This window comes from Podarcis liolepis (assembly GCF_965112155.1).
Source record: "Podarcis liolepis genome assembly, chromosome: 13".
NCBI classification, from domain to species: domain Eukaryota; kingdom Metazoa; phylum Chordata; class Lepidosauria; order Squamata; family Lacertidae; genus Podarcis; species Podarcis liolepis.
This window is the reverse complement of record NC_139573.1, coordinates 3,034,860-3,057,184: the sequence shown is the minus strand read 5'-3', so window position 1 is coordinate 3,057,184 and position 22,325 is coordinate 3,034,860. Positions and strand designations below refer to the sequence as shown.

At 51.5% G+C, this 22,325-nt stretch overlaps 2 protein-coding genes across 7 annotated transcripts in view; both read left to right on the top strand.

Moving 5' to 3' along the window:
• The window catches only part of FGF11 (fibroblast growth factor 11), a 48,754-nt gene extending 30,720 nt beyond the window's left edge, over positions 1–18,034 (top strand). The window contains exons 2-5 of the mRNA XM_083472870.1: positions 3,915–4,025; positions 5,928–6,031; positions 13,399–13,597; positions 16,322–18,034. Of these exons, the coding sequence (XP_083328996.1) occupies positions 3,915–4,025; positions 5,928–6,031; positions 13,399–13,597; positions 16,322–16,443 (536 nt within the window). The 3' untranslated portion in view covers positions 16,444–18,034. The remainder of the gene's footprint in view (positions 1–3,914; positions 4,026–5,927; positions 6,032–13,398; positions 13,598–16,321) is intronic.
• TMEM102 (transmembrane protein 102) overlaps positions 1–22,325 on the top strand; it is a 169,212-nt gene that overhangs the window by 69,489 nt on the left and 77,398 nt on the right. The window lies entirely within an intron of this gene.

Below are 22,325 nucleotides of genomic sequence, written 5' to 3'. Positions count from 1 at the left end.
GCTAGGGACAAAGGTGAGAGTTGTTTCCTAGTTCTGCTGGATCTCTCAGCGGCCTTTGATACAATCGACCATAACATCCTTCTGGACCGTCTAGAGGGGTTGGGAGCTGGGGGCACTGTTATACAGTGGTTTCGCTCCTTTCTCCTGGGCCGTGTTCAGAAAGTGGTGGTGGGGGATGAGTGTTCAGACCCTTGGGCCCTCACTTGTGGGGTGCCTCAGGGTTCCGTCCTCTCCCCCATGCTTTTTAACATCTATATGAAGCCGCTGGGAGAGATCATCAGGGGGTTTGGACTGGGTGTCCATCAATATGCAGATGATACCCAGCTCTACCTTTCTTTCAAATCAGAACCAGTGAAGGCGGTGAAGGTCCTGTGTGAGTGCCTGGAGGCGGTTGGAGGATGGATGGCGGCTAATGGATTGAAGTTGAATCCTGACAAGACAGAAGTACTGTTTTTGGGGGACAGGGGGCGGGCTGGTGTGGAGGACTCCCTGGTCCTGAATGGGGTAACTGTGCCCCTGAAGGACCAGGTGCGTAGCCTGGGAGTCATTTTGGACTCACAGCTGTCCATGGAGGCACAGGTCAATTCTGTATCCAGGGCAGCTGTTTACCAACTCCACCTGGTACGCAGGCTGAGACCCTACCTGCCCGCTGACTGTCTGGCCAGAGTGGTGCATGCTCTAGTTATCTCCCGCTTGGACTACTGCAATGCGCTCTACGTGGGGCTACCTTTGAAGGTGACTCGGAAACTACAGCTAATCCAGAATGCGGCAGCTAGACTGGTGACTGGGGGCGGCCGCCGAGACCACATAACACCGGTCTTGAAAGACCTACATTGGCTCCCAGTACGTTTCCGAGCACAATTCAAAGTGTTGGTGTTGACCTTTAAAGCCCTAAACGGCTTCGGCCCAGTATACCTGAAGGAGCGTCTCCACCCCCATTGTTCTGCCCGGACACTGAGGTCCAGCGCCGAGGGCCTTCTGGCGGTTCCCTCATTGCGAGAAGCGAAGCTACAGGGAACCAGGCAGAGGGCCTTTTCGGTGGTGGCGCCCGCCCTGTGGAATGCCCTCCCATCGGATGTCAAGGTGATGGACAACTACCTGACATTCAGAAAACATCTTAAGGCGGCCCTATTCAGGGAAGCTTTTAATGTATGATATTTTAGTGTTTTTTGGTTTCTGTGGAAGCCGCCCAGAGTGGCTGGGGAAACCCAGCCAGATGGGCGGGGTACAAATAATAAATTATTATTATTATTATTATTATTATTATTATTATTATTATTATTTTGGAAGCCGCCCAGAGTGGCTGGGGAAGCCCAGCCAGATGGGCGGGGTATAAATAATAAATAAATAAAATACCGTGTTTTTTGCTCCGTAAGATGCACTTTTTTCCTCCTAAAAAGTAAGGGGAAATGTCTGTGCATCTTAGGGAGCGAGTGTGTGGTCGATCTCCGGCTCCCTTTCCGGCCCCTTGCCCAGGCCTCAATTGCTGAATGTTCTGCAGACGGAGGCTGCTCCCCCCCCCCCCCAGCGACGTGTGACTGCTTGATTAGATTATCTGTCTGGAAACTGTAGAAAGGGCTCCCTTTCCTTTCCTAAAGGAGCTGCAGAACTGTGAGTCGAACCCCGTAAAAACAGGATTTTTCCCCTTTGCAAAGTAAGCTCAACAACTTTGAGCTGATCCTTAAAAAACCAGGGCTTTCCCCCTTCCTTACTCTAAAAATTAGGTGCGTCTAATTTTCGAAAAATACGGCGTTTGTTTGTTTGGTTAGTTGGCTGGTTTTTCAGATTAAACCTTTACAGTCACATATCGAACGTCCAACAGAGAAACAAGATTCTAAAGAATCTCCTGGACCTCCCTTGCTCCCCTTTGTGGGTCCTGTTGTTAATCATAGAATCCTAGAGTTGGAAGAGACCCCAAGGGCCATCGAGCCCAACCCCCTGCCAAGCAGGAAACACCATCAGAGCACTCCTGACATATGGTTGTCAAGCCTCTGCTTAAAGACCTCCAAAGTAGGAGACTCCACCACACTCCTTGGCAGCAAATTCCACTGTCAAACAGCTCTTACTGTCAGGAAGTTCTTCCTCATGTTTAGGTGGAATCTTCTTTCTTGTAGTTTGGATCCATTGCTCCGTGTCCGCTTCTCTGGAGCAGCAGAAAACAACCTTTCTCCCTCCTCTATGTGACATCCTTTTATATATTTGAACATGGCTATCATATCACCCCTTAACCTCCTCTTCTCCAGGCTAAACATGCCCAGCTCCCTTAGCCGTTCCTCATAAGGCATCGTTTCCAGGCCTTTGACCATTTTGGTTGCCCTCCTCTGGACACGTTCCAGTTGGTCAGTGTCCTTCTTGAACTGTGGTGCCCAGAACTGGACACAGTACTCCAGGTGAGGTCTGACCAGAGCAGAATACAGTGGCACTATTACTTCCCTTGATCTAGATGCCATACTCCTATTGATGAGGCCCAGAATTGCATTGGCTTTTTTAGCTGCCGCGTCACACTGTTGGCTCATGTCAAGTTTGTGGTCAACCAAGACTCCTAGATCCTTTTCACATGTACTGCTCTCAAGCCAGGTGTCCCCCATCTTGTATTTGTGCCTCCCATTTTTTTTGCCCAAGTGCAATACTTAATCGTTTCCTCCTGCATCTTTCCTGATAATCCAAACCTTTTACATCTCCATTATGTCCGGAATTCACCATTAAACCACGACTTCTAGTGCAATTTTTAGGATTCTAAGCTGAGCCACCGGTGTGGTGCAGCAGCCAGAAAGCCTAACACGATTCCAGGTTAATGAAATCCCAATTTCTCCACACTTGAACAGGAGTGGGGCTGGCCGTCTGGAGTTGGCCGTGTCCAGTTCTGGACGGCTCGTGTTGGCATGTTGGAGTGGGTTTCAGAGGAGCACAATGGTGGGAGGAATGAGACTAAAGGAAGGGGGACGGATGTGCAGCTTGAAAAATGAAAAACTGACATGATTGCACCATTGCAAAATGTTTAGGGCTGCTAAGGACATTAGACAAGGTTTGGCCTGCATCAATTAGTTTGTCCGAATGCCCATGGCAGGAATTGCAATGCGCCGTGCTAGGTGCTGTACAGTTTTTTGTTGTGTTTTCACAAATGCCCTCCACCTCTGCAGTTTTCTGAGTGTGGGGGGGGGGGAGGCTTCTGCAACACAATGCTTCGTGTTTCAGGCGGCAAAGGCCTGGGTTCAAATCTCAGTGGGGTTGAAGAGTAAGCCTGGTGAAAAGAAACGTTTTTGACCAGTGCCAAAAGATATGTTTTCGTGTTTCGTGTTTTTTTGTTTTGTTTTGTTTTTGATGTATTTTTAATCTTTGTTGGAAGCCGCCCAGAGCGGCTGGGGAAACCCAGCCAGAATGGCGGGGTACAAATAATAAATTATTACCATTATTGTTGTTGTTGTTTAATTGCTTTTATCTTTTCATTTATGCCATTTTAAATTGCGGTTGATATTAACGCTATATTCTTAGTTTTAGATTTTATGATTTATGTGGAAATTGTTTTCCATTTGGTTGTGTGTTCTTTTTGATGTGTTTTATTTATTGTTTATGGCTTTTGTTATATTGCTGGTTGTGTAAATCTTGTCCTGTTAGAAGCCGCCTTGAGCGTTGTTTGAACTAGGGAAAGGCAGCATATGGATAAAAGAATGAATGAATATGTGAGGATGGTGGCAGGCGAGCCTCTCTGGGGAAAACATCCCGCAAATAGGGAGCCACCACAAAAAAGGCCCCGCTCTCTTGCCGCCACCCTCCGGGCTTCCCTGAGGAGTTTGGGGGCACGAAGAGTAAGGCCTTAGACGGCGATTGGAGGGTCTGTGTCGGTTCACATGGGGAGAGGGAAGGGATGTTTCTTACCATGTCTCGCTTGCTTTCCCACCTCTGTTCCGGTGCAGAGCCGCAGCTGAAAGGCATCGTCACCAAACTCTTCTGCAGGCACGGCTATTATCTCCAGGTCCACCCCGACGGCAGTATTGACGGCACCAGAGAGGACACCAACGGCTTCAGTAAGGGCAGCTGGCAGGGCCGGGGGCCGGGGGAACCCCTCGCCTGACCGACGTCTGTCGCCCAAAGCCCCGGCAGGAGATCTGGAGAAAGCTCTGACCCTCCAGCTGAGCACCCCAGAACGGATCGGGGCAGGAAGCCTCCACTTATTCCCTTTCCAGGAGGGGTAGGGCGGGCAGCAGGGAGCCAGACAGCAGGTGGCGCCGAAGAGCCGACGCCTTATTCATTTTATTTCTTAGAGTCATACACTGCCCTTCTTCGCCAAGGGCGCTTCCTTGCCACGATCGCAGAGTCAAAGAAGGAGGAGGCAGCCTCAGAACCATACCGCCGGAAGGGAACCCCAAAGGTCATCCAGCCCAACCCCGTGTAATGCAACCACGCAGGGGGTCAGCCAACGACTCAGAAATATTTGGGCCCTCCACCTGCTGGTTGGGTCCTTTTTGGGGCAGGGGGTGTCATGGCCTAGCCTAGCCCCGGTTTGGAACAAGACCTGGGATATATTTCCGGGCCATTTGTGAATTAAATCCTGCTCGTTCTTTCTCCCAGGGGGCTGGATCTGGGGACCCTCTCGCCTGACCACACGCCCCCCCCCCCATCTGCAGCTGCGGCCTCCCTCCTCCTGGTTCATTCCCTCGCTGGCTTGTGCCATCTGTCTTCCCTTCCTCCCTTCCTCCCGCCTTCTCTTCCCGGCCATTCCTGGCTCTCTATCTGAGCATAATTGAGCTGGCCCGTCCTCGGAGGGACGCGTGATTGATGATCCCTGCTCCTTCCATTTCATCCCGTCCTGGGCTGCTTCCAGCAAATCTCTCCCCTCCACCCTGTGCTAGACCCGAATACAAAACCGGGAGGAGGGTAGCGGCAGCCACAGCCGCAGCGAATCTCGTCGCCCCCTCGTGCTCTTGCATTTAAAGGAAGCAGAGGCTTTCGAAAGGTCCGCCTGCCGCCCACCTCGAACTCGCTCCCCGTGGTCTAAGTCCCTTTCCAAAGCAACCCTTCTTCCCATTCCTCCTCCTGCTGCTGCCGCCACCAGCAGAATTCACAAGTTCTGCCCATGGGGGTCCTTCTCTGCCCCCCAATATTTCCTCTCTCCTTCCTCGGAAGTTTTTAAGCAGACGTTGACTAGCTGCCGTTCTAGGATTCCTAAGCCGTGGTTCCTGCGTTGCAGCGGGTTGGGCTGGATGACCTCAGGGGGTCCCCTTCCAGCTGCACGGTTCTGTGGTTCTAGGACAGGGGGAGGAATTCGATTTCGCCGAAAAAAGACCCACATCCTCGCTTCTCGAACCAAAAACCGTGTTTTGAATTCGGCACTCCTGCGATGTCCGCAAAGAACCTCTCCAAACGAAGAAGGTGTTTGGAAAGGCGTATATCTGCGAAAATAAACGAGGAAAGGAGCATTACGTTGGGGGGAAAGCCTTGCAAAAACAGCGAATATTAGGCAAGGTTTTGATCTGTTTTTATTTTAACTCTTTTGAGAGCTTTTGTATACTGTTTTGTTTTTTTACCAATGATTGCATTATTTTATCACTTTTGGGAAACTGCTGCAAATTTTTGGGCTCGGTTCCTCGCAGTCAAGCAACGCGTAGATTTTTTTAGAATGACGCGGATTTTTGAAAATTGCATTCGGGAGGTTGCGTTCGCACTCGGATGCCAGCGAATTTTCACGAGGCCTTGTAGCTCCTTTCAAAGATCACGTGCGAAGAACGGATCTTGAGAACCGGTAGAAATGGAAATGGGTAGTTTTTTGGGAGGAAACCCCCCTCCCCAGTTAAAAAAGCCTTCTGACAACTAGGGGGCGGGGGTGGAGTAAATCTGTTTGCTGACCCTATTCTTGACCCCCCCGAAACCCTCTTCCTCTTCTTCCTTTGGTGTTGACACCGACCTCCTTTCTGCCTCTCTCCCCGCAGCCCTCTTCAACCTGATTCCGGTGGGACTACGCGTGGTCGCTATCCAGAGCACCAAATCGGGACAGTACGTCGCCATGAACGCCGAGGGCTACCTCTATACCTCTGTGAGTATCCGGGGGGTTCGATTCCTCCTGCCGCCGGGCGCTGGAAAATTCAGGACGGGGGGAAGAAACTACCTTTTCGTGCAGCTGAACTGCGGAACTCACCGCAACAGGAGAAGACGGCGGGCCGCTTTAAAAGAGGGGCAAATTTGTAGAGGAGGAGGAGAGGGCTGTCGACGGGCTCTACGGTCGGAAGAAAGCAATGCTTCTGGATGCCAGTTGCTAGAACGTGCAGAAGGGGAGAGTGCTGGCCCTGCGTTCGAATCCTGGTTGCAGGTTTTTTTATTGGCCACTGGTTTGCTGGGCTAGTTTGATCCCACAAGCTCTTCTCACATCCAGAAAAGTGCTTTAGATGCATGAGTTTGCTCCAATACGTTAGGTAAAGGTAAAGGGACCCCTGACCATTAGGTCCAGTCGTGACTGACTCTGGGGTTGCGGCGCTCATCTCGCTTTATTGGCCGAGGGAGCTGGCGTACAGCTTCCGGGTCATGTGGCCAGCAGGACTAAGCCGCTTCTGGCGAACCAGAGCAGCGTAGGGAAACGCCGTTTACCTTCCCGCTGGAGTGGTACCTATTTATCTAATTGCACTTTGAGGTGCTTTCGAACTGCTAGGTTGGCAGGAGCAGGGACCGAGCAACGGGAGCTCACCCCGTGGCAGGGATTCGAACCGCCGACCTTCTGATCGGCAAGTCCTAGACTCTGTGGTTTAACCCACAGCGCCACCCGCGTCCCTCCCCACTAAACCTCAGGACGAATTTCCTGGCCGTAAGAGCCAAAATGGCCTCCTTTGGGAGGTGGCAGACTCGCCTTCCTTGAAGGTTTTTAATCCAAGGTTGGGTGGCCATCTGTCAGGGATGCTTCAGTTGAGATTCCCGCATTGTCGGGGTTGGACTGGATGACCGCTGGGGGTCCCTTCGAACTCAACACTTCTGCGATTCCAGCAGGAGCTACTGATTTCTGCAGATGGAGTCTGCAGGGTAGTCCCTGCGTGCTCCGCGAGTCGTCCCACAAAAAACCCCACAGCTAGGAACGGCTCCAGCAGCCTCAAGCGGCCCCACACACTCTCACCTTTTTTGCCGTGCGCTCAGTGGGGGTCAAGAAGGTTGTCAGAGCTCAAGGGCTGGGGAGGCCGACCGAGAGAGATCTTGATGGGCCCAGGCAGGTGGCGAGGGGGTCGGATGTGGGCTTGGGGAAGCGATGCTCTCCCTTCCAATTGGGGTCAGGGAATTCTCTCTCCAGAGGCCTCGTTAAAGAGGGCAGCTGCTAATTGCAGTTCACAGAGAGAGAGAGAGGGAAAGTATTCCCCTCCCTGGGAAATAATTACTGTACGTGATTCGTTTCACGGGTGCCTGTGCAAAAAGCCCCTCCCTGCCTTAAAACCCGGAGACCCGTCTGCAGATCAACCCATGATCGCAGAACGGCAGCGTCGGAAGGAACCCCGAGGCTCATCTAGTCCAATGCAGCAATCTTTTGCCCAATGTGGAACTCGAACCCAGAACCCGGCGTCGAAGAGTCTCGTGCTCTAGCAACTGAGCACCCAAGAGGGCTGCTGGGAACAGGGACAGGCAGAAGAAGACAGCGCAGCCCCCCTCCATCATCCGTACCAACCGTGAAGGACCAAGATATTCACACCTGGTGGGATGGGGGCAGGACAACTTCCTGTGGCAGGGAGTTCCGCAGTTTAACAACGTGCCAGTACTTCCTTCCATCTGCCCCTCATCTCGGCTGCAAAGCACAGGGCATTCCTACAAAAACAACAATCCCAGGAGGAGCCGCCGTTGGCCAAGGGCGCCAGGAAACTACAGTTCCCGGGAAACTACAGTTCCCAGAATTCGCTGGAGAGAGCAAATCATGCGCTTGGAATGTGCTTCAAAGGCCCGTGCGCTCACTGTCTGAGATAAAATAGTGGCTTTTCTAAAAGTCGGCCGGCTGCCAGGATCAGCCGGCCCACCTCTGGGCGCCCCTTCCTCGTCCCCCGGCCCGGCAGATGCCAAGGAACACTGACCCCCCCACCCTTTGCTCTCCCCACCGGGAAACACCCTGCCTGCAGCAGTGTGGCCCGTGGCCAAGCGACACATCTGTGGGTCAATTCCTGGCAGCGACCGCCTCGGAGGGGCAGCGTTTTTTGGAGGGGGGGTCCCCGTTCCGAAAACAGAGAGAGAGGTAGGATTGGGAGGCGCCGGGTGCAGGCTGGGGGCCGGGGGAGGCAGCGAGGGTTGGGGGGGCCGCGATGAATCATTTATCCGCCGCCTGGAGAGGTGACCCCGATCCGGCGGGGAGCGTGGAACAGCTGACAGGGAGGGAGTTTTCCCTGGGAAGATGGTGCCTGTCAGAAAGGATGAGCGCGGCAGAAAGTGATGCCTGGCTGCTTGGGTTTGTGAGAGCGAGGGAGAGAGGCGGAGGGGGGGACGGAGGGCAGGCGGGCGAGGGGGCAGGGGAAGGGGGGCAGCAGAGCCGGGGAGAGGGAGAAAGAGGCTCTCGGGACACCCCCAAAAAGAAGAGGAAAATCAGCGCATAAGGAGAGGCGAGGGAAGGCGATGCACAAAGGCATGGAGGCAAATATCCTCCATTCTTCTGTGTGCACTGTGGTTTTCAAGGCCAGAATTTAAGGGGTTTTAGATCCTTTTGAATTCTGGTGCTGGAGGAGACTCTGGAGAGTCCCATGGACTGCAAGAAGATCCAACCTCTCCATTCTGAAGGAAATCAGCCCTGAGTGCTCACTGGAAGGACAGATCCTGAAGGACAGATCCTTCGTGACCCCCTGGACCAGAGCACGCCAGGCCCTCCTGTCTTCCACTGCCTCCCGCAGTTGGGTCAAACTCATGCTGGTCACTTCGAGAACACTGTCCCACCATCTCGTCCTCCGTTGTCCCCTTCTCCTTGTGCCCTCCATCTTTCCCAACATCAGGGTCTTTTCCAGGGAGTCTTCTCTTCTCATGGGGTGGCCAAAGTCTTGGAGCCTCAGCTTCAGGATCTGTCCTTCCAGTGAGCACTCAGGGCTGATTTCCTTCAGAATGGAGAGGTTGGATCTTCTTGCAGTCCATGGGACTCTCCAGAGTCTCCTCCAGCACCAGAATTCAAAAGCATCCATTCTTCGGCCATCAGCCTTCTTTATGGTCCAGCTCTCACTTCTATACATCACTACTGGGAAAACTGTTCCGGAAGCCCATTCAGCTTCTGAAATGTCCCGCAACCGAAGCACGGCTTCCGATTGGTTGCAGGAGCTTTTGGCGCACAGGCAGAGAAATGTTTGGGAACCGGAACACTTAACTTCCGGGTTTTCGGCGTTCGGGGGCCGAGGTTTGACAGCCACCCAACCTCTTCTTAGAAGCTTCCAAGGAATAGAAGCCCGTTCCACAGCACTGAACTAGGTAAAGGTAAAGGGACACCTGCCCATTAGGTCCAGTCATGGCTGACTCTGGGGTTGTGGCGCTCATCTCGCTTTACTGGCCGAGGGAGCCGGCGTACAGCTTCTGGGTCATGTGGCCAGCAGAACTAAGCCGCTTCTGGCGAACCAGAGCAGCGCACGAAAAAGCCGTTTACCTTCCCGCCAGAGTGGTACCTATTTATCTACTTGCACTGGTGTGCTTTCGAACTGCTAGGTTGGCAGGAGCAGAGACCGAGCAACGGGAGCTCACCCCATCATTGCGGGGATTCGAAACTGAACTGAACTAGAGGGACCAAATTAGTGGCTCATCAGCAGGCAGCACCCCCTGTTTGCAAACCAGGTCTTTGTTCAGAAGGATGAAGGCTAGAATCTTAGGAGAAAGGTCACAGATCAGCATCTGAGCGTCTTCTTGGCATGTAGAAGGTCCCAGATCCGATCTGTCAATAGCCGCCTCCTCCTCTATGAATTCGCCCTGTCCTTTCATTCTTTCTTTTATAATCTTTTTTATTGCTCTTCCATTTTTTCCGTTTCAACATACAGTCATGCCTCGGATTACAGACGCTTCAAGGTTGCGTTTTTTCAGGTTATGGACCGCCGAAACCCGGAAGTACCGGAACGGGTTACTTCCGGGTTTCAGGGGTCGTGCACATGCAGAAGCGCTAAATCGCGCTTTGCGCATGCATAGAAGCACCGAGTCGCTACTCGCGCGTGTACAGACGCGCCGCTGCACATTGCGAATGCTGCGGGTTGTGAACGTTCATCCTGCACGGATCACGTTCACAACCCGAGCGTCCACTGTACTCTTGAAATTCACTTTATATACAGTGGTACCTCGGGTTAAGTACTTACCGTATTTTTCGCTCTATAACACGCACGCGACCATAACACGCACGTAGTTTTTAGAGGAGGAAAATCCGTAGGCATGCCACCCGTAGGCATTCCCTCCATAACACGCACAGACATTTCCCCTTACTTTCTAGGAGGAAAAAAGTGAGTGTTATGGTGCAAAAAATACGGTAATTCGTTCTGGAGGTCCATTCTTAACCTGAAACTGTTCTTAACCTGAAGCACCACTTTAGCTAATGGGGCCTCCTGCTGCTGCCATGCCACCAGAGCACAATTTCTGTTCTCATCCTGAAGCAAAGTTCTTAACCTGAAGCACTATTTCTGGGTTACTGGAGTCTGTAACCTGAAGCGTATGTAACCTGAAGCGTATGTAACCTGAAGCGTATGTACCCTGAAGTACCACTGTATTGCTCCTCCGAGCGTCGACTTCCCTCCCTCCCGCTTCCTGGTTTCCTGGTTTATATCTTCGCATCCTAGCATTTCTTAATTTTCCCTTTTACGTTATTCCTTCTTGCCCTGTCCTTTCTTAAAGCCACCCAGGCTGGTGGATGGTCCTTGTGACAGGGAGTTCCACCGTTTAACCGCACATCAAAGAGGCCCAACCAATCCAGCATCCGATTTTCGCAGTTTCCCCCAAACGGGACATGAGCGCAGCACCAGCTCTCTCGACACCTCAAGAGAGGGCCGCATTCGCTTCCTGGAAGGCTCGCGAGGGCCGTTTGCCTGTGGTGGGCGGAGCCAAAGGCAAAAGTGGGTGGGGCCCTGAATATGAATTATCTCTTGACACGCCCCTCTCTGTTCTGGGGTCAGAGATTAAGCACAGCTGGGGGGCACTTAAGGGAGGTGCCAATCAGGAGCATAGAGGGGTGTGGCTTGGGGCAGGGGGCGTGGCCTGGGAGGCTCCCCAGGGCCAGAAAGCAATGCTTGAAGGGCCACATTCGGCACCCAGGACTGAGGTTACCTACCCCCGCCCTAGATGCTACAATAAGGCTGACTGGGAGGGAATAGGATTATTCAAAAGCTACCGGAAAAGGGATGTTTTAAAATTGATTAATGGCTATTATAGATACATAAAGGAAGTTTTAATCTGCTTGCCTGCTTTGAGGGCAGGTGATGATGATGATGATGATGATGATGATGATGATAATGATGATAATAATAATAATAATAATAATAATAATAATAATAATAATAAATTTTATTTATACCCCACCCTCCCCAGTCAAGGCCGGGCTCAGGGCAGCTAACAAGCAATAATAAAAACAAGTTGAATGAATACAACTTAAAAACAAGATTAAAATACAACATTAAAATGCAGCCTCATCACAGGAAATGTATAAAATGTATAATGTATAAAAGCCTCAGTCGAACAGGTGACGTGTAGGGAGAGGGGTTGAAGGTTGGAAATCTTATACGATACGATACAACAATCTTTATTGTCGTTGTCCCATCTGCAACAACGAAACTGAGAAAAAACTACGTCAGACATTCAAATCTGGGAACGGCACAAGGGGAAGGAAACTAGAGGGGCAAAAGGGGGTGGGATGTCAGCTTTTTAATTTGTATTAATTTGGTCAGGATTTGTTAAAAAAAAATTATGGGAAATCAATAAAAAGAACTGGGTGAAGAAAAATGCAAAAATTGAACTTTCACGCCTGCTAAAGGAGATAGGCCAGGGATCTGTGGGGTGAAATAACCTCCCCATCTTCTTTCCCCCGATCCCTGCGGAAATCTCTCGGGAGGGACTTTTTCTCCTCCCTCCCCCACAGATCTCTTGGCGAGTCTTAAGACTCCCTTTTCATGCCAATTAAACAACTTTGAAGAAATTTGGCAGTGAAAATGATGGCGGCTGGTGGCTTGGGAGTGAATAAAAGTAGCTGGGGTGCTTCATCGGCCGGGACACTTTGCTCTCATTAACGTTATGGATCCGCTGGCGCCTTCGGCCTCACGATTCTGGGATGGGGACCCAGGTATCCTGGGGAGACCCAGAGTTCATCTAATAAGGGTGTCCATCTAGTGTTGGGCAGCGCCACCTAGTGGCAGGCAGCTGTCAAAACAAGCCAGTGTTTGCATAAATGGGATTTTTTTCTCTTTTCATGATAGTATTTTATTACATCTCCAGCTTTTCCTCCAACAGAGCCGGAGGGGTTTATAATGGTTTCAAAATAGTTGATTTTTTTTTAGATATGTACATTTTAATGGTTGATCTGTTGTATATAGATACATGGCGTTTTGCTTGATTGTTCGCAGTGATGAAATTTCTTACACAGCGCCATCAATATACATAGAGCTGAAAGGGGTCCTCTAATCCATTGCAGGAATCACAACAAAAAACCAAGCCTTTAGTGTCATCAGCCTGTGGAACTCCCTGCCAATAGAAATTCAGCAGCCAATGTCAGGGCCAACGTTTCAATGCCTGCTGGAAACTTTATTATTATTATTATTATTATTATTATTATTATTATTATATTTGTACCGCACCCTTCCATCTGCTTTGCCCCAGCCACAACAACCCCGTGTTGTATCTCAGGCTGGCTCAAGGTCAATCAGCGAGCTTCGTAGCGAGATTCGAACCCTGGTCTCTCTCTTAACCCCTGCACATATTTATAGAGTAAAGGTAAAGGTAAAGGGACCCCTGACCATTAGGTCCAGTCGTGGCTGACTCTGGGGTTGCGGCGCTCATCTCGCTTTACTGGCCGAGGGAGCCGGCGTACAGCTTCTGGGTCATGTGGCCAGCAGGACTAAGCCGCTTCTGGCGAACCAGAGCAGCACACGGAAACGCCGTTTACCTTCCCTCTGGAGCGGTACCTATTTATCTACTTGTACTGTGATGTGCTTTCGAACTGCTAGGTTTGCAGGAGCAGGGACTGAGCAACGGGAGCTCACCCCATCATTGCGGGGATTCGAACCGCCGACCTTCTGATCGGCAAGTCCTAGGCTCTGTGGTTTAACCCACAGCGCCACCCGCGTCCCTAAAACACAGTTCCATTGGCCGGGAATCGAACCCGGGCCTCCCGCGTGGCAGGCGAGAATTCTACCACTGAACCACCACTGAACCAGGCACATTTATAGAGAGCAGTACATAAATGTCTTTTTAAAAAAATCAATGAATTTAACAAACCTCTCCCCCCTCCAGACTCACTTCACCGCCGAGTGCCGTTTCAAGGAGTGCGTCTTTGAGAACTACTATGTCATGTATTCCTCCACGCTCTACCGGCAGAGGGAGTCTGGGCGGTCGTGGTACCTGGGCATCAACAAAGACGGGCAGGTGATGAAGGGAAACCGAGTCAAGAAGACCAAAGCCGCCGCCCACTTCCTGCCCAAACTGCTGGAAGGTGAGCAGATGCGGGGGGGGGGGGAGTTTGGGAGAGAAAGCCCCGGTTCTCGGTGCCGTGCGAGTGATCTCTGGCGGTGCCTCTGCGCATGTGATCTCTTGCACAGCCGAGAATGAAAGCTCCTATCCGCTCCCAGCCTTCCTCTGAGCCGGTTTTGTCCTTGCATCTTCCTCCTAGTTGCTTCAGATGCAGGGGGAAAAGGCTACAGTATTTTTCGCTCTATAGGACGCACTTTTCCCCCTTCAAAAATGAAGGGGAAATGTGTGTGCGTCCTATGGAGCGAAGACGCCATAGCCCCGCGACCCTCTCCCGGCTGGAGAGGTGACGCGCGGCTATGGCAGGAGCCTCTCTGCTGCGCCTTTCCGCTGCTCCCTGACCTGCTCTTTGGGGCTGGTGGTGGGCTTCCCCCCGCCAGCCCCAAAGAGCAGGTGAAAGGAACCTTCCAAGGTAGCCGCCTGAACGCACCTTCAACGGCACCTTGTTTTAGAGCGGGAAAACAAGAGGGGGAAAGTTCTCCCCCTCTCTGCGCAGCGCCTCCTGCCGCTTCGCTGAAGGGGCGCTGGGCAGAGAGGGGGAGATTTTTTTTTCTTGTTCTCCCCCCTCTAAAACAAAGTGCGTCCTATGGCCAGGTGCGTCCTATAGCGCGAAAAATACGATATTTCAGATGCCTAGCTGAGAGAGTCCTGAGAAACGGATTCTGAATCTTATTTGTCAGGAATAATAATAATAATAATAATAATAATAATAATAATAATAATAATAATAATAATATATTATTTATACCCCGCCCATCTGGCTGAGTTTCCCCAGCCACTCTGGGCAGCTTCCAATTGAGTGTTAAAAACAATACAGAATTAAATATTAAAAACTTCCCTGAACAGGGCTGCCTTCAGATGTCTTTTAAAGGTAGGATAGCTGCTTATTTCCTTCACATCTGATGGGAGGGCATTCCACAAGGCAGGGGCCACCACCGAGAAGGCCCTCTGCCTGGTTCCCTGTAACCTCACTTCTCGCAATGAGGGAACCGCCAGAAGGCCCTCGGAGCTGGACCTCAGTGTCCGGTCTGAACGATGGGGGTGGAGACGCTCAGAGACGATGGACAGGGCAGAGGGCCAGTCCCGGATTTACGTACAGTGGTACCTCGGGTTAAGTACTTAATCCGTTCCGGAAACTGTTCTTAACCTGAAGCACCACTTTAGCCAATGGGGCCTCCTGCTGCCACCACGCCGCCGGAGCATGATTTCTGTTCTCATCCTGAAGTAAAGTTCTTAAACCGAGGTAATATTTCTGGGTTAGCGGAGTCTGTAACCTGAAGCATCTGTAACCTGAAGCATATGTAACCCGAGGTACCACTGTATAAGCTAAACAAGCTATAGCTTAGGGCCCCACTCTCTCGGGGGGGCCAAAGAAATTTAAAGGGGGGGAAACTGGATGTACATTTCCAAAATATAAGATAAAAAGGTAAAGGGACCCCTGACTGTTAGGTCCAGTCGTGGCCGACTCTGGGGTTGTGGCGCTCATCTCGCTTTATTGGCCAAGGGAGCCAGCGTACAGCTTCCGGGTCATGTGGCCAGCAGGACTAAGCCACTTCTGGCGAACCAGAGCAGCGCACGGAAACACCGTTTACCTTCTCGCCGGAGTGGTACCTATTGATCTACTTGCACTTTGAGGTGCTTTCGAACTGCTAGGCTGGCAGGAGCAGGGACCGAGCAATGGGAGCTCACCCCGTCATTGCAGGGGTTTGAACCGCCGAGCATCTGATTGGCAAGTCCCAGGCTCTGTGGTTTAACCCACAGCGCCACCCGCGTCCCAAAATATAAGAGAAAAAACAAATAAAATAAAACCTGCCTACAGCAACAGGGGTTTGTGTTTTGTAGGCTCCTAGGATGTAAGTCACGGGCCCTGCCTGCTCCCTAAAATATCACTGGTTTGCTCCTTTCTATATATAGGGTGCCTACATTCTGCATGGACTGGGCAAATGGCTTCAGATACCTATGAGGTCCATAAATGACCATATAGCATATATTCAACACAATAAACAGGGACAATTTGTTGTTGACAAAGGACAGCTGGACATATCAAGGGCCCCATTACCTTCAGTAGCTTGGGGCCTCATCAAACCATAGCTGTCAACGTTTCCCTTTTTTTTAAAGGGAAATTCCCTTATTCCGAGTAGGATTCCTCGCAAGAAAAGGGGAAAGTTGACAGCTATGCATCAAACCTCAATCCCGCCCGTTTCCTCCTTCCATCGGGGACCCAGTCTAGACTTTCTCCGAAGCCGGCCAACCTCGCTGCTTACTCGTGAGTAAACCAGAATTACTGCAGCATGGCAAATAGGCTAGGATTAGTCCGGTTTTTGAGCCACAGGTTTATTGTACGAAGGAGGAAACTGACAAGCTGGAAGGCTTGAAAAAGGAACAATTGGAAGGAGTTGGCGGTGTTTAGCCTGGAAAAGAGGAGATTGAGAGCCATCTTCAAATATCTAAAGGGAAGTTGCCAATTTTGATGGCCGCTGCCTCCTGTGGCGGGGAGTTCCGCCGTTTAACTGTGTGCCGCACGGCTCTGCCGCCTTTGCCCAAAGAGGAAGGCTGCAGGCCGGCTCAGAGAACTGGCAGGAGCCCAGGCGAGGTCTTCCTTCATGGGGGGGCGCTTTGGTTCCCCGCGACTGGGGGCCGATGGGAATCGTAGTCCGTTTTAACCCTTTCCCCCTTTCTTTCTCCGCAGTGGCCTTGTATCGCGAGCCTTCCTTACACAACGTGGTGGAGCCGGTCCTGGCGAAGAAGGCAGAGGAGGCCGGTGCCGCCGCCGCGCCCGTCAAAGAGATCTCCAAGGCGGAAGCCACGTAGCCCCGAGGAATGGGGGGGTGCCCCTTCTCCTCCGCCCCCCATTCCTCCCCCGTGCAAGCCGCCTGCACACATACCACCCCACACCTCCGAGGCGGCCGCCGGCCAAGAAACACCTTCCCAAACACACCTTCACGGATCTTCCATCTTCTCTCAGGATGTGTCTCCCCTCTTCTCTCGCTGTCTTCCGCCTCTGCGGGACTTTGGACCCGGACAGGATCCGGCCGGGAAAGGAGGAGGTCCGTCGTCGGCCGCCAACTTGGACGAGGGGGGAAAGAACAAGTCTTCCGTTTTGCACTTACAGGTGCAATACGGCCTCCGGCCACACGGGGGCGACATTGCGACGCCGGGATTTTTCTTCTTCTTCCAAACTGTGACAAATCCACTGTGTATGGGGCTTCCGGCCTCCCTGTTGCAGAAGTTGTTGCGTCTCGTCAGGGATAAAAGCGGCGTTTTTTGCAACCCAACCAATCCACAGCAGTCTTCCAACGTCTTCGCCAAGGCGGACGGCACAACTTCAGGGAGAAGGAGAGCGGCAAGTGTTTTTAAAAGAAGTGTGTCGACGTTCTTCTAACAGCCAATGGAAAACGACACAGTTTCCTACTCTGGGGGGTGGGGTTTGGAGGGAGGGGTTTCGATTCCGTGACAACTGTGCTATCCCCTTTTCCGCCATCGGAGGGCGACATTCTCCAATCTGGAATTGCTGCGGGATGTATATAATTTCACCGCTGGTCTTTTGGGATTTGTGAATAACAGCGGCAGGTGGTTATATGGGGGTCGGGCGGGGGGGGGGGGCGAGTTGACTCTTGATTTAACCAGCTCAGGTAGCTGAGACTGTCTTCTGCCTCCAGAAGGTCCCAGGATGTAAAAACTGGGGGGAAACCAAAACCATCTAAACACTATTAAGTGGAATCTTTTTCTTCGTTTGTGGGCACTTTTTTAAAATGAAAAACGTAATGACTGTCTGTCCCCCACAAAAAACAAAACAAAAATTGCAATGCCAGTTCCGGACACTCGTGATGCAAAGGGCTACCCCGTGTTCTGGAGCAAGAAGACTGTATTTCTGATTTCAGCCACCGGGGGCCGACATTGCGCTATCAGGAACCAAGAACATTTTTGCAGCCTGCGAAACTAACAAGTGTCATACCCACCTCCGGCCACCGGATGGCAGCATTGCGTTCACGCCAATGGGGCGTTTCCCCAGCTTCCACTGCAAAAGAAGAAAATGCAATAACCATATTTGGCCACTGAGTGGCGACACTGTCATACTGGCCTGCGGGGGTGGAGGTCGCAATCTGGACACCCCCCAAAAAAACATAATTTGCAACATCTTGATGATCTTCCCGGCGCATGGACCTTATTGGGGAACAAATAGCCAATAACTCGGGGGAGGGTGCATGCCATAAAACTCTGCGCCCCCCCCCCAAAAAACCCCACCACCATTTTGACACCCCCAAGCCTGATTCCTCCTCCTGCATCCCAGAGCCAAGATTCGCCATACTCCAATCCAGGCCATAAATGAACGAGACTGAGGGTGGGGGGTTGGGGGTAAGCCAATTCGAACCCGTGTTCTGCAAGGGGGTGGGGGTAGCATTTATTAATACTTGTGGCGTTCGGGGAAGGGGTTCGGAGGGGTCTCCAGGGTGGGGGGTGGATGGATGCAGAATAGTTTTTTGAAATGTATCTCGCATTGCGCTGTGTTTGTCTTTCAGAAAACGAACCCGGGACCGTTGCATTGGGGTTGGCCTGGATGACCTTTGGGGTGTCCCAACTCCGATCCCTGCTAGAGAACGGGGGGTGTTCCCTGTTCCCCATTCCCCCATCCTTCCTGCCCATCCATGGACGCATGTTCTAATTCCACACAGCCACTGAGCTAAGCTGCCCCCCCACACCACAAAAAAGCCCTGGGACCCCGGGTTCAAATCTCAGAAACCACTAGTCCATCCTCCTCCAATCTGGCGCCCCCCCCCCAGGTCCTTTTTGGACTGCAACTCCCATGGGAATAGTCCGAAAACATCTGGGGCGCCAGGCTGCGTTAGACCCTCTTCCAAAAAGCTGGGCCTGGGTTCCGCAATGCCTTCCCCACCCCACCCCACCCCTTGGCCCCGGGTTCCAAATTCGCCTCGCCCTGCTCCATCCTTACCGAGCCATGTTTGAAAGAGAGATCCGATCTCTGTCCAGCCAACAGAGGCCAGGAAGGGACCAACAAATGGGATATCCAGGGGTTTCTTTGCACGCGGGACCTGCCCCACGGCGGGTTGGGCTAGATGCCCTTCGGGGTGTCCCGACCCTACGATTCCACGATCAGGCCTGATGCTTTAATGAGCCATATGCGGCAGTGACTACCTATCTTGTCTTCCTCCTGGCGGTGACCGCGCCCAGCCAGAGCCATAGGTGTCCCGGGCACCCGCTGCCACCCTCGAGTCTGAAACCAGGCCGACCCCCTCTCCTTATCCCCTCCTGTCCAATGGCTACAGGGTTCAAGCGAACTCAGGAATTTCTCTGCTGAGGATCCAGCAGGGGGCGCAACGGTGTCTTTGCAGGGTGCGGCCAAAAGGGGGCAACAGCTTCCCGGAAAAAGGAAAAGGCACACAGGGGAGCAATTCTCCGCCCGGCCACCAGTGGGCGGTGTGTAGGGCCAGTGGGAAGCGCATGGATCGACCGACTGGTGCAATGTTTTGAGTGAGCTGCTTGGTTTTCTCTTTCGGGGGGGTTGTGCGCAAATGATCTCTTCCATGCGCAAACACACACACACACCACATCGCTGCGTCTTTTTTATCCTCCTGCCCAAATGGAGTTGTATAGATTCAGACGTGCGGCAGCCGTCATCAAATACAGTGGTACCTCGGGTTAAGTACTTAATTCGTTCCAGAGGTCCGTTCTTAACCTGAAACTGTTCTTAACCTGAAGCACCACTTTAGCTAATGGGGCCTCCCTCTGCCGCTGCGCCGCCGGAGCCCGATTTCTGTTCTTATCCTGAAGCAAAGTTCTTAACCTGAAGCACTATTTCTGGGTTAGCGGAGTCTGTAACCTGAAGCGTATGTAACCTGAAGCATATGTAACCTGAGGTACCACTGTATCTGAAAGGCTGTCCCGTCACGGGAGAGGGAGCAAGCTTGCTTTCTGATAATCCAGAGAGAAAAAACCGACCCAAACCGAGGGATTCGAATGTCAAGAAAGGATATCCCAACGATGGTTGTCATTATGATTACATTTATTTAGTTGCGATTCCGGAATTGCAGGAACTCTTATGTCTATGATTCACGTGAGGTTTTTAAGCCGAGGTTGGAGGGCCACCTATTCTGGATTCTTCAGCCTGCAATACGGGGGGGGGGGGTTGGACCCTGTGGGGGGGGTCTCCTTTCCAAATCTATGGGCCCTACAACGCCCCATTTCCTGCAGCGGCTTTAACCATTTCACTGCTGGGTGGTGAATTCTTGCCCTCACCTTCCTGCAACACATTTCTGTGTGTGTGTGTTTTTGCATGTATGGACGTCGCGACTGCATCAGTACCAAGCGAGCGGTTCAGAGCGACTGGCTGGCGCAAAAGGTTGCGGGTTCGAAATCTAACCTCTTTCCTCCCCCCACCTTTTTTTTTGTGCGCGCGAACTTTATATCTGAAGGCTGTACTGTGTATATAATTCTGTATAATCTCCTTCCTCCCAGCCACCTTAATGCCTCAGCCGAAGGACAGGGCCGTGGGAGAGCGAGGGCTGGGAGTCCAACTCTGCCTGGTCTCCTTTGGCATTAAACACCCCTCTCCTGCCTCCCCGTCTGTGGGGTTCCCTGGGTCTTCCCCACTCCCTTCTCTCCTTTCTTTCTCCCTCCCTCCGCCTCTCCTTACCCTCCGTTCTCCAACTTCTCCAGAGGTTGCCAGCCACAAACGTGGTTCCGTGGTTCCGAGTTCGATTCCTGCCGTGCAAGGGGTTGGTCTAGATGACCCTCGGGGTCCCTTCCACATTGTGAAGGGATTCCAGAATGAAAAATCATTCCAAACCCCACTCTGATTTCTAAACCAGATTTGAAATCTGCACCATGTATATTCCCACCCCCTTTTTTTTGTTGTGGGGGGGGACAAAAGCATTTTGAAATCTGGGAATGGGACTGTTTGCTTTCTGGAACATCCTAATTCCTCGGCCCAGTACAAAAATCAAATTTGGGGGAGAAATTATAAACCTAAAATCAACCCAAAGAACCCCTCTAATTTTGAATTGGGCTAAGGAATCTGGATGTTCTGAAAAGCAGTCCTTTTTTTCTTTAAAAAATGTTCAGGTTCCTCACTCTCTCTTTTTAATTGATACAGCAAAAAAAGAAAAAAACAGATACAGGATTACACACAGGAATAACAATAAACACAAAATTTTCTTAACAAACCATAAAGCATAAGTTGCTCTTAACACTATAGACCCGACCTCCTTATATAGTCAATTTCATATTCATTATTGCCAATACACACTTTTATCATCATTTAACTTTTTCTCAATATATCTTCACTCTCGTGGCTAACTTGCAGCGATTACTGAAGTTCCCCTCGTTTTGACTCAAGAAAACCACCGTTTTATAGTTCAAATCGGGGGAAATAAAGACCATATATGGACAAAAGTACGACGATTCGCAAAACGTTTAGAGGTTTGTGTACCCCTGTGCCCTCCCCCCCAAAAAGCACTGATGAAAAGCAAACTCCCCGATTCCCAGATTTCAAAATCCTTTTCATTTTGCTTCCAGATCTGAAATGGAAAAACGGGATTTCAAATCTCTTTGCAGAAGAACCAAGCCTTTCGGAAATAAATTCCCCTCCAAATTTCAGATCTCCCTCTTTGGGAGTTTGAGTTGCACCGTCTCGATTGGAAGTCAGAAAAAAACTGTTTAATTTTGGGATCAGAAACCTTTTCGCTCCCAGATGTGTGCCACCATTTTGCTACAAACCATGGACACTTGACAACCGCTGGAGGAGGCGGGGCTTGGCCTCCTTGGCTCCGCCCCCACTCCCGCCTTCTTCTCCCCCCTCCCCTTTAACCAGCACAGAAAAGCAATAATTGCAGGAATCCTCTCTGCCTTTGGCCCTGACTCCCTTGCATGAGAAACCGGCTCCCTCTCAGCAATAACTTAAAAACCTCCCCTTTCCATAAACCTGGTGCGATGGGCCGAGAGTCTCCTTGCCCCCCACCCCTTTTGTCCTGCACTCTGGAAATAATAATAAAAAAAAGAAAGTTTCTATGATTCTACCTGGCTTGTCTCTGTGAGTATCTGGAGGCGGGGTTGGGATGGATGACCTTTTGGGGGGACCCACTGCAACTGTACGACTCTTTGACGTCTCTCCTCCGTCGGAGGTTTGGGTGGCTGCCTGTTGGGGATTCTTCAGCCGTTATTTTAGCATTGCAGGGGGGTTCGGCTGGATGACCACTAGGTGCCCCTCTGAACTCAACCATTCTACAATCCAGACACGCTGGGGATTTCCTCCTCAGTCACCTTTTTAAGGTTCCCTCCTTTGCTCGGACTCATAGGCGTCCCATGCAGCTGAATGCTGGAAGATTCGAGACTTCTTTGCGCATTGTTAAACTACGGAACTCCCTGCCACTTGAGGCGCCAACGGCTACCAAACGTGACGGCGTTAAAAGAGGATTGGACAAACCCAGTGAGGATAAAGGCTATGGGGCGGCTACTAGCCGCGATGGCTCTTCTTCTGAAGGCCAGGTGTTAGGGGCCACAGGAGGGGAGAGCCGGACTTGGGTTCGAATCCTGGTCGTCGGTTTCACATAACGGGCGGCTGCTTGGCTGCTTGAGGGCGAGATGCTGGAGAGAGACTAGCTCAGTCGGTAGAGCGTGAGACTTTTAATCTCCGGGTTGTGGGTTCGAATCCCACATTGGGCAAAAGGTTCCTGCAT